The sequence below is a fragment of the Ctenopharyngodon idella genome, chromosome 10 (genome assembly GCF_019924925.1).
Source record: "Ctenopharyngodon idella isolate HZGC_01 chromosome 10, HZGC01, whole genome shotgun sequence".
In the NCBI taxonomy this organism is placed as follows: Eukaryota; Metazoa; Chordata; class Actinopteri; order Cypriniformes; family Xenocyprididae; genus Ctenopharyngodon; species Ctenopharyngodon idella.
In genome coordinates this window covers 46,703,465-46,715,572 of record NC_067229.1, presented here as the reverse complement: position 1 = coordinate 46,715,572, position 12,108 = coordinate 46,703,465, and the positions used below count along the sequence as shown (strand labels likewise).

Here is a 12,108-nt window from a genome sequence, read left to right as displayed (position 1 = left end):
GTTCGAAATCACCCCCTATACCCTCATTCACTATTCCCTGCATTACTCCACTAATATAGTCCACTTGAAGGAATGAATGAAAACGAGTGCATGAATTCGGACACTGAGTGCGCCGGAAGGGCCGCCGCTTTTGCATAGTTTGTACTTGCTGATTAATAATCATTTGAAACTAGGCAGCTCCAGTAGTAATGAAAAGATTTATCTTGAACTCTGTCATGGAAAACTAGCAAGTTTATCCTTAATTAAACAATTTAATAATCAATTAAAAAGGAATTTATACCTGTATGATATTACGCTGTACCCACATTGGACCAGCGGTTTGGAAAATAGATGGATGATTCAACTGCGGGCGCCATCTTCTGGTCAAATGCGGGGATTCACTTGGCGCACGACACTCACAATGCATTATGGGTATTCTCTAGCTGTTGAGTGTACATCGGTTGTACACTCATAATTGCGGTGCATTATAGGATTGAATGAGTGTACTCGATAACTTCCACTATGGTTTCGGACACCACTACAAATTTCTGTCCCCTCCAATAGTGCACTATTTAAGGGTATAGGGGGCGATTTCAGACACAGCCCTCAAGTCTTAAAGTCCCACTGAAGTGCCTTGAAACACGTAGCATTATTCAATGTGTTGATGTAATTTCCACTGAAACAGGAAGACGGGGGGGACATTTCGAACAGCTCCTGCCCTTTTTTATATCACAGCTCAGCCGGTAAAGCCTCAGTTTCCTCCTAATCTCCTCCATATCGCTTTAAAATATAGTATTCTGTGCAGAATTCAAATGGGTCCGATACGTTTTCTGGTATTCATCATCTCACGCATATGATCCGCTCTATCGTGTCTCTGTGCCGGAGCAGACTGTGCTCGTGCTGCAGTGGTTCGCGTGACACTATCGTGAAACCAGATTTCATTCGTTCCAATGGAAAGCATATTTACACTGTCTTAATCGTTCCCTATCCCCCTATATGTGCCATTCACCATATGTGAACAAGTGACCGATTTCAGCTGCAGCTTCAGCATCTATTTATAATGGCGGGACGCTTCAGATTCTAGAGAGCATTTGATTGGACAGAAGATATGATGTGAAGCTAAAGTGCAGAGTATTGTATATCCATATTGGCGGAAGTGAGAGACTGTAAGTTTTGAACACTTATATCTTCTAAATGTGATTTTTGTCATTGTTTTGGAGCACACTAGCTTATAGATAACATTAAGACTAACATATTCATACTAAAAGCCAAAAAACTTAAATTTTGATTTCATGGGGACTTTAATGCAGTTTGAGCGCCTGAGAGTCAACACTGAATCTGAATCCAGATGCATTTGCTCCCTCTAGTGGAAATAAACTGGAACAAACGTCCTTTGCTACCTCTTATTTGTACCAAGAAGCCCAACACAAAGAGTTGCATCTGAATAAAAATGTCTTGATTTACTTTAGTCCTTTTAATAATTGATAACACACTGAATATCTGCAGTAGTTATAAAAGGTTTTTGGCATCATATAAACATGATTTGATATTTCTAGAATGATTCTTTTTCAGCTAAAGTCTCATTGTCTGGCAGTAAAGGAGCTGAAAGTTACTCTAGCATCAATAAGACGCGAGTGCTGCCGCAGGCAAGGAACTGATGAAAGAATGGCTGAGAATAAATAAATACTGATAAATCCTCAAAGCATCGCTGGCGTTTGTGTGTGTGTCTGTCAGAGATGATGAAACAGTCAGTGTTTCTCTTTAAACGCCCTTCCTTGTGTTTTGTTTTCGACAGGAGAGGTCAAACCACTGACGACCCACAGGCCAACAAACAGCACAGGAGGAGGTTCGCTTTTATTCATTTGCTCCTTTAGATTTCAACAGATTCACAACTAATATAATATTACAAAAAAGGAAACAATCAGTGTTTCGTGTCTCACAGTTCTTTGTTTTTCTAATATATGCTTTTCAAGACAAGTTTGTCAAGTTTGCTGTTTTTAAGTAGGACCAGACACTTTCTGCAGAATGGATTGTGTTAAACAACTAAGTGTGCTTCACTCTTTTTGGGAACTGAAAGCACAATCAGATTAGCCAACATGTTTAATAAATGTACATGCTTGTAGATGGAGATTATATATATATAGGTCCAACTTAAACATATAGCTCCCATTCATCTAACAATCGTTCCAATGAACCTGCCCACTCAGGCTTTCTCAAGCCAACATCAAACTTTAGCTTCTAGTTCTACATATTTTATGTAGAACTAGAGTATATATATAATGAATATATATATGAAATTGAATATATATATATATATATATATATATATATATATATACAGTTGAGCTCAAAAGTTTACATACCCCTTGCAGAATCTGTAAGGGTTACAGTACTTTTTTTTAGTACTGACAGTACTAAATAAAAAATAACATGCAATTTTCCTGATCCTTCTTATTTTGTTAAAATGATTCACATTTTTGCAGATTCTGCAAGGGGTATGTAAACTTTTGAGCTCAACTAAATATTATATATATATATATATATATATATATATACACTCAATTATTTTTAAGAACATCTCATATGGAGTGCAGATGCCACTTTATACTTATACTTCATACCATTATTTCTTGTAAATTGTGGGCTGTGATTTTTATTTGATTGATTTGTGATTACTATTTTTTGTTTTGTTTTGTTTTTGCAAAACTGATGTTGATTTAATATTCTAGAAATATTCAGGAATGTGTGTCCCTCTTTCATTCTGTCCTGTCACCTTTTGACCCCTCTGATTTGCCATTTTAGATCACGTTCCCGTGGCAACACCAGCAGTGGCAGTGAATCCGAGAATTCCAACAGGGAACATCGTAAAAAAAGAAACCGGTGTGTGATTCCACTGAGCTTTCGGGACAATAAAAAGGCACAGGGCTGCTGTGTGAGATATATGCACATTATAAATGATGTATTTTAATGGTCTTAAAATATGATTGCAGGAAATTGGGAAAAATCTTTGGGCAGAAAAAAAGCAGAAAATCTTTTCAGTTTGAAATAAAGCATGAATTTGAATCACAATATCAATGCAATCACTACTAAAACTCTATAAAAATATATGTCTGTGCGCTGCAGGTCCCGTCAGGAGAACGAGATGGTGGATTCTGGTCCGCAGTGGGAGGTTGTGCTGCGCAGACAGAAAGAAAAAACACAGAACGATCCGAACCATCGGCGCTCACGACACCGCTCACGATCGTAAGCATGAAATTATTAACCCTGTTAACCCCTGATCATTTATTTAAATGGAAAGGTTATTGAACCTTTAGACACAATATAAAAAAAAATCTTTAAAAAAAGGATTGCATATGTGTTATTTGTTATCATATTTGATACATAAGGCTCATATAGTATGATATAGTGAGAATATGGAGGAAAGAGACTCAATTTGGTGCAGTTGCTGATATTTATATGTCTAAAAAGTCAGATGAAATTCTGAAAGCTTGTAATGTAAATCAATGAGATCTTTATAACAGGTGCATGACAGACTACATACGTAAAATGCATGTAAATATCTATGTTTTCACTCTATATCTTTCAGTCATATGTCTTGGTAACATGATGTTTAAATGCTTATTTTTATGATCAAAGCTCTTTCAAAGTATTTTTAAAACATATAGTGCAATGTAATGCAACTATTATATGCAATGCAACCGACGGATCATATTTGATATTCACATTTTAACAAGTTTTCTTTTAAACTTAAGTTGCTGTCCATCTTGAAGTATTACTAACAATATAAAAGTTATTCATACATTTACCGTTTAAAAGATTTCACAGCAGAAAGACACGTGAACCCACGAGCTGAAGGTGGACGTTTTTACAATTATACTAAAAGGTCTTTTACTTGCTAAAAAAGTATAAACTACCAGTCAGATGACAGAAGGCATGTAGTAGATTGTGTGCAACAGTTTTGATCATTTAGAGGCCTTCAAAATGTACATATCAAATATGATACAGTAGATTTGTAGGGTTAAATAATACAAAATCTATGATGTGATCTATGACCTATTTTCTTGATGTAGACGAAGTCCTGACGTTCAAGCTAAAGAGCAGCTCTGGAAACACATCCAGTGAGTTTAACGTCACTCTCATCATTTACTAGACAGTGAAAATGAATCTATGATAAAGCAGAGGAGTCAGCAATGATCATTTTGTGTTTGTGAACAGGAAGGAGCTGGTCGATCCTTCAGGTCTCTCTGAGGAGCAACTAAAGGAGATTCCGTACAAGAAAGTGGAGTGAGTCAAATCAAACTGTCCTATGAAAATAATGTGCTAACCTGCAACTAATTTGATGGATCTATTTTTACTTGATCTAACCCATAAAAATTACTTCCATTTAGATAATTTATCAGGCTGATATTGTCAGATTGCATTTCTTTATTAGTACTTATAAAGTACTAATGACTGTTTATTAGTACTTATAAAGCAGATATTAATGCCTTATTCTGCATGACCATAATCTATATCACATAATCCTACCCAATACCTAAACTTAACATTACTACTATTAATAAGCAGAAATTAAGAGTTTATTGAGGTAAAAGTGGTTGTTAATAGTGAGAATTGGACCCTAAACTAAAGTGTGACCAAAATGACAATTTAATTAAGATGAAAGAATGACTTTAATTAATTAAGAAATTAATATTAAATAAAATAATATAAATATATTAAAAAATATATGTGCGAAACCATTAAGAGCGAATGGGAAATCATTCTTAATTCATTTATAAATAAAGCTGATTATACATGGATGTTTTGTCTATTTCGTGTTACAGAAAGTGAAACAGTTTGGGTTCATCTCTTTTACATAGGAAATAAAACATCATAAAACACCAAATATTTACATAACTAGGGGAAAATTTGCTGCCTCATAAAAAATGAAAACCCCATATTGTTATATTTGATAACACAGTTGCAAACATGTATGCAAAGAATGTTTGTTGGACCCTTAAAGTTGGCATCTTTCCTATTGTGGCGTATATCCAAGTGAAACAGCTTCTTGATCAAGAATAAATGTAGGAAATTGATTGGATGGATTAGGTTTGCTATTGGTCGATCTTATGTGAGTGACAAGTTGTCCCGCCCTCTTGCGATATTTTGTTTAAAGTTTACAAGGCACATGAATTTAAAAAACAATAAATGTCTGTCAGCATGTGAAAACCCCCAATGCATTACATTGACAATAAGTGTTGATAGTTCAGCTCACTGAGCCTCTAAAACTGTTCCTGATGAGCCGCATGTAAATCTGATGTTTTAGGATATCAGTCTGATGAACGCTGAGTTTGCAGTAACCCGGAAAAGAAGCTTTTAAAGACTAGGGCCCATGTGGCACCAAAGTGCAAACAACTGCATGTATCTCATTTCAGAACACAAGGTGACCCGATCAAGATCCGCCATTCACATTCTCCCAGGAGCTTCCGGCAGTATCGACGCTCCAACTGTTCGGATGGCGAGAGGTCTGTGCTCTCCGAGGTCAAGTAAGTACATCCTGAGTGTGTGGTCAAAAATATTTTTCATATCAAAATCACTGTTCTTCATTTTAAAGAGGACCTACAGTATTTTGCCCTTGATTTTGTTTTTTGGGCTCTACTAGATCAGGTTTTCATGCTTGAATGTTCAAAAAACACATTATTTTGTTGCAGCACCTCTTTTTTCAGTTTGTCAGTATCTTGCTGCATCCCAATTTGCCTACTTATACTATGCCCTAAAATTATGTACTTTTTTTGTGAAGAAAAAGTACATACTTTTGAGTGTGTAGCAGAAGAGTAGACAAGCTTTGGGACATACTATCACGTCATAAAATAGCGTCTTTAACGGATGCTCTCTGTCGCTTAGTTACACGCATCTTGTCATCGTAAACTGGCCTGTCAATCATCTTGTCACAGTTAACATCCTCCACGTTTCATTTAATTTAATTTGGAGAGAAATGCAGCAGCACATTGATCTGCCAGTCACGGTCTTTCATGCTGAGACTCTCCTGATATTAATGCATAACAATGCATTTAAAAGTTAATGGCCAAATGATTTTTATAAATGTTTACGTTGTTGCAGATGAAATATAACACGGATAACATTAAATAAATATTTTTTATCAGGTTAAATGTTGATTATTAGTCACTCAAACTTCTCTACTTGACCGTAGGTCGTGTGTATCCGCCATGTTTTGTCGTTTTTTTAAACATTTTTGTAGTTTGTAGTTCTGAACCAAGTCCTCCAAAGCGCAATGGGTTGTGGGCAATATTAGCCTTTATAGTGTGCACGGATCCACACTTCGAAAATCTACTGGAAATAGTAGCCCTTCCGGGGACTTTTGACATACTCAACATACTATGCTTTAGGACACACTTATTTCAATCTCACATACTATTTAGGATGGATAGTATAAACATTGGGGCACAGGGTCTGTTTAGTGCCTGTCTCTATGAAGCCCCTCCTTCCAAAAAGCACAGTGTGCCCTGATTGGTTGGCTGGACCAGTGTGTTGTGATTGGTCAACCGTTTCCAGCGTGTTTTGGAAATGTCACGCCCCTTACCATAACCACATTAGATCCGGGGTGGAAAAAACAGCAGCCGCATCCGAAATTGCATACTTCCCTACTATAAAACAGTATGTGACAAGTAGCACGTCCGAATTCACTGTACTCATAAAAGAGTAGGCCAAAAATACCCGGATGACCAACTACTACTGCCGAGATTTTGAAGTGTGCATATGACGGATAGTTTACTATCCCATGAGACCACGGGAGAGGTTTTGTGAATTCGATGAAGTGACACAACTGATGCTAGTAGGTCTCATGATAATGACAACATGGTGGATGTAGTACGTCCTGATTACATTCATACTATATAGAACATACTGTTTAGTGGTCCCACAATAAGTAATAAGTACCTACTCAAGAGAGTATGAGATTTTGGATACAGACTGTGCCTCTTGAACATGGAGACAACACACTACTAACTCAACCAGGTGCCGCCCATTTATTTTGCATACGCCTTGGGCGGGAATTATTTAAATGAGGAATATTGTGATGTGTTCGTTCCCGGAAGAAAACTCAAGACTACAATGGAGGCGTTTCAGGGAGTTCAGAAACAGTGACACTGATATAGAGAATAACTCCCGCTGGAGGGACTTTGTGCTTTGGAACTTTGCAGAGCTTTTTCATGCTCAAACAGCAACATTAAACACTAAAGAATGATGAACATGTAAAAAAGCATAATAGGTCCTCTTTAATGCTTTTTCTCATTCATCTCTGTAGCTCTCGGACTGATCTGGTGCCTCCTCTCCCTGTTACCCGCACTGCAGACGTGCCCGGATCCAGCTTGACCCCTGCGCAGGTCAGACGCCACCTTCTTCATTACTGCAGAGGCCTGCTTAAATATTTAACTAGTGAAAAGTTTCAGTGCTTATTAAAATATTAACCTTTAGAGTCCTATAACCTATAGAATGTGTTCTGATGTGTTTCTTTGGGGTTTAAATGACCGATAATATTTTGCACTGACACTACAGTTCAACTAAATTTGAAATTAATTGATTTCTGAAGAATCATGTGACACTGATGACTGGAGTAATGATGCTGAAAATTCAGCTTTGGTCACAGGAATAAATTACATTTCAAAATATATTCAAATAGGAAACAGTTCTTTAAATTGTAATAATATTTCACAGTTTTACTGTTTTTACTCTATTTTTGATCAAATAAATGCAGCTTTGGTGAGCAGAAGACACTTTCAAAAAATCTTGACTGTCACATGTAACCTGTGCTGTTTAGTCATATAGTCAGCGTCTGATGTTTCTCACTGTAATGTGTGCATGACTTTTTGTTTTTTTCAGAAGAAGAAAGGCTCCAGAGACACTCTCTCAGAGAGCTCTGAACAGGACACTAAAAGCACCGCCAAGGTGGTGAAGACCGTACACACATCTCGAGTGAAAACAGAAACGTGACCGATTTTCACCGTCAACGTGTCAATGACGAGCGGCAGGTTCGCCGGTGAAAATGAAAAGTCAAGTTCTGGTGGAGTCTGTATGGAAACACTGAAGTGATCCAGATACACGGACACCATCAATGAAAATTCAAGCTACTTTCATCATAGTTCATGCCATAAATCAGTTTAATACCACAGTAAAATGTATTTCTTCACTGTTCTAGAGTTTCCTGTGAAATCTGATTCCTTTCCTACTGACAATCAAATGAAGGATGGTGGACAGTTGTATAGCGCACATGACTCAGACTCTTTTGAACACATTTTCGTACAGTATTAAACGTCTGTGAGCTCAAGCAGCATGTGGAAATGGTGGTAAACAGTGCTTCGTATTATTGTTGTTCGTTGTGTCCTCAGATTTTAGAGTCAGCTCTGCTGTAGGAAATGTTGCTGCTGTATTTCTATTTTTGTTTTTGCACAATAATGTAGACTCTCATTTCTGTTTAACAAAATCACTGTAGCTAAACTGGAAGCTCAAATTCTTGAGTTTTAACAACTTCTTGTCAATAAAGACATTCCATTGCATTCAGACTGGGGTTGTTTTACCTGCATGTTACCAGCATGTTGAAGTGACACACTGCAGCCAGTAGAGGGAGGCAAACAGATTGATAAAGATAACCCACATTAAATTAAGTGCAATATACAGGTGCTGGTCATATAATTAGAATATTATCAAAAAGTTTATTTATTTCACTAATTCCATTCAAAAAGTGAAACTTGTATATTATATTCATTCATTACACACAGACTGATATATTTCAAATGGTTATTTCTATTAATTTTGATGATTATAACTGACAACTAAGGAAAATCCCAAATTCAGTATCTCAGAAAATTAGAATATTACTTAAGACCAATACAAAGAAAGGATTTTTAGAAATCTTGGCCAACTGAAAGGTATGAACATGAAAAGTATGAGCATGTATAGCACTCAATACTTAGTTGGGGCTCCTTTTGCCTGAATTACTGCAGCAATGCGGCGTGGCATGGAGTCGATCAGTCTGTGGCACTGCTCAGGTGTTGCTCTGATAGTGGCCTTCAGCTCTTCTGCATTGTTGGGTCTGGCATATCGCATCTTCCTCTTCACAATACCCCATAGATTTTCTATGGCCAATTAAGAACAGGGATACCATGGTCCTTAAACCAGGTACTGGTAGCTTTGGCACTGTGTGCAGGTGCCAAGTCCTGTTGGAAAATGAAATCTGCATCTCCATAAAGTTGGTCAGCAGCAGGAAGCATGAAGTGCTCTAAAACTTCCTGGTATACGGCTGCGTTGACCTTGGACCTCAGAAAACACAGTGGACCAACACCAGCAGATGACATGGCACCCCAAACCATCACTGACTGTAGAAACTTTACACTGGACCTCAAGCAACATGGATTGTGTGCCTCTCCTCTCTTCCTCCAGACTCTGGGACCCTGATTTCCAAAGGAAATGCAAAATTTACTTTCATCAGAGAACATAACTTTGGACCACTCAGCAGCAGTCCAGTCCTTTTTGTCTTTAGCCCAGGCGAGACGCTTCTGACGCTGTCTGTTGTTCAAGAGTGGCTTGACACAAGGAATGTGACAGCTGAAACCCATGTCTTGCATATGTCTGTGCGTAGTGGTTCTTGAAGCACTGACTCCAGCTGCAGTCCACTCTTTGTGAATCTCCCCCACATTTTTGAATGGGTTTTGTTTCACAATCCTCTCCAGGGTGCGGTTATCCCTATTGCTTGTACACTTTTTTCTACCACATCTTTTCCTTCCCTTCGCCTCTCTATTAATGTGCTTGGACACAGAGCTCTGTGAACAGCCAGCCTCTTTTGCAATGACCTTTTGTGTCTTGCCCTCCTTGTGCAAGGTGTCAATGGTCGTCTTTTGGACAACTGTCAAGTCAGCAGTCTTCCCCATGATTGTGTAGCCTACAGAACTAGACTGAGAGACCATTTAAAGGCCTTTGCAGGTGTTTTGAGTTAATTAGCTGATTACAGTGTGGCACCAGGTGTCTTCAATATTGAACCTTTTCACAATATTCTAATTTTCTGAGATACTGAATTTGGGATTTTCCTTAGTTGTCAGTTATAATCATCAAAATTAAAAGAAATAAACATTTGAAATATATCAGTCTGTGTGTAATGGATGAATATAATATACAAGTTTCACTTTTTGAATGGAATTAGTGAAATAAATCAACTTTTTGATGATATTCTAATTATATGACCAGCACCTATATGGTACAGGTAATCATTTTACTGGGGAAAAGCCCATATATGCACAAGACAAAAGGGCTCTTTGCAGTGCTGGGTAGTAACTGATTACATGTAGTATGGATTACATAATCAGATTGCAAAAATTAAGTACTTGTAATTAGATTATCTTAGCTACGTTTTTAAAATACTCGTAATCGGACTACAGTTAGGCTGTTTTTTTTTTTTTTTTGTTTTTTTATAGATTACATGATTACATGGTATTCTCACAATGGCAGTAATGATTCATAATTCATTGCTACTACTATTTATCTTTTATATTTTCCTTAAAAAAAAAGTCTACTGCTTGTATACGTTCAGGTTTGTGGAATCGCACACACAGACAAGCCACACTAGAGTTACAGAAATAATTTTTTACTTTTAAGAAGCGTTTTCTCAACATTACAGAATTGCATATCTAATCAACTCCTGACAAACACATTTATTATTTGAATTATCACTCAGGGAGCCATTTAACCATGTATTACTGTCTTTGGAAGGCTTTCATGAAACTGGCGTCGCGTCAGCTACACCTTTTCCGTAAGTTGAATGCGGAAGGCGTAGGATGTAGCCTAAGCTTTTTGAACTGCTAGTTCGATTCCAGTCTCCCGAGTCGACTCCCGACTCCCACTGTAGGAGTCGATGGAATCGACTCCTCGACTCCATTTACTTTACATCAAAACAGGGTCATAAATAAGGCAAGATGGCAGTCCTTACACACTTAATTAGTTTATCTTTCCCCAACGCGAAGTCTTAAAGTCTCCTCATTAAAACAACACACGTTTAGCGAGACTGTCCAAATTAGTCCAATTTAGCAATGACTTGATGAGTAGCCTATCAATGTTGCTACCTAGCTAATTGCAGATACCTAATTTTACAGAGAGAAAAGTCACGAAACACATCTGTGGCCGAATATTATGTCAGAATTAAATAAACGAGAAAGAAGGGATTCTTTAATGAATTCATCTCATTATAATGGTCAGGTGACTGTGCTAAACACACATGATCATTGTCTTAAAAGTGCTTGGACAGGAGAGTTAAAGATAATAAAATTAATACAATACATACAAAAATAATTAGGTATAGGTAATAATGTACACTTATTGATGTGTTTATTGTTGATGTGAATTTTTTTTAATATGCATGGTTAGTTTAATGATTATGAACACGGTTAACCATGGAAAATCAAATCTATACTAATTGCATTATAAGCTACCATCAATACTAAAGCTGGCACAGAGATATGTATAGTTACAAACTAAAGTCACTATGACTGTTATCTATTTCTAAAGTAAGCTACATGTAGGATAAATGTAGCCCAGCTAACCAAAATACGTGACTGTTACGTAACTGCAACGTAATTTGGTGCCCAAACTTTCGTCGTGGAGACGTAACTAGTTACGTTGTGGCAACCGGAAAAGTGAAATTCCCGGATACTTTGCCACAATGTAACTTTGTGACGTTGCCAGTTAGTAACTGCGACGTCGTGGCAATGTTGTGTATCAATAGTTGTGTTGGTAATCAGTTGGTAATTTTTATATTTATTTATTTTTCTATGGTCGGACATGCAGTAGTTTAACCTAATTTATGTCCTCATTTGCCCAAACTAATTTAAAGGCTATTCCAACAGCTGTGAACGATGAATGCAGACTCAAAATTTATTTAATTCATTTATTTTGAAAAACACACAGAACATTAACAAAAATCCAAAAATGTTTTTTGTTCACTCAGCTTAACCTTTTGAGGTACCAATTTCCACTGACTTATTTAAGTTTTAATTACTTAGAATATTAAGTATTTTCAACTTGGCAAATTTAGGTTATAAAGTTTAGTTGGAATAACTTCTTGAAAGTAAGGCGAACTTAATATTT

The 12,108-nt window shown here is 37.0% G+C and overlaps 1 protein-coding gene across 1 annotated transcript in view; it reads left to right on the top strand.

Moving 5' to 3' along the window:
* Nucleotides 1–8,535, top strand: part of epb41l4a (erythrocyte membrane protein band 4.1 like 4A) — a 53,384-nt gene extending 44,849 nt beyond the window's left edge. Inside the window, exons 16-23 of the mRNA XM_051909762.1 lie at nt 1,775–1,825; nt 2,782–2,859; nt 3,103–3,222; nt 4,050–4,097; nt 4,195–4,263; nt 5,394–5,504; nt 7,283–7,361; nt 7,858–8,535. Coding sequence (XP_051765722.1) covers nt 1,775–1,825; nt 2,782–2,859; nt 3,103–3,222; nt 4,050–4,097; nt 4,195–4,263; nt 5,394–5,504; nt 7,283–7,361; nt 7,858–7,968 — 667 coding nt within the window. The 3' untranslated portion in view covers nt 7,969–8,535. The remainder of the gene's footprint in view (nt 1–1,774; nt 1,826–2,781; nt 2,860–3,102; nt 3,223–4,049; nt 4,098–4,194; nt 4,264–5,393; nt 5,505–7,282; nt 7,362–7,857) is intronic.
* Nucleotides 8,536–12,108: the final 3,573 nt, after the last annotated feature.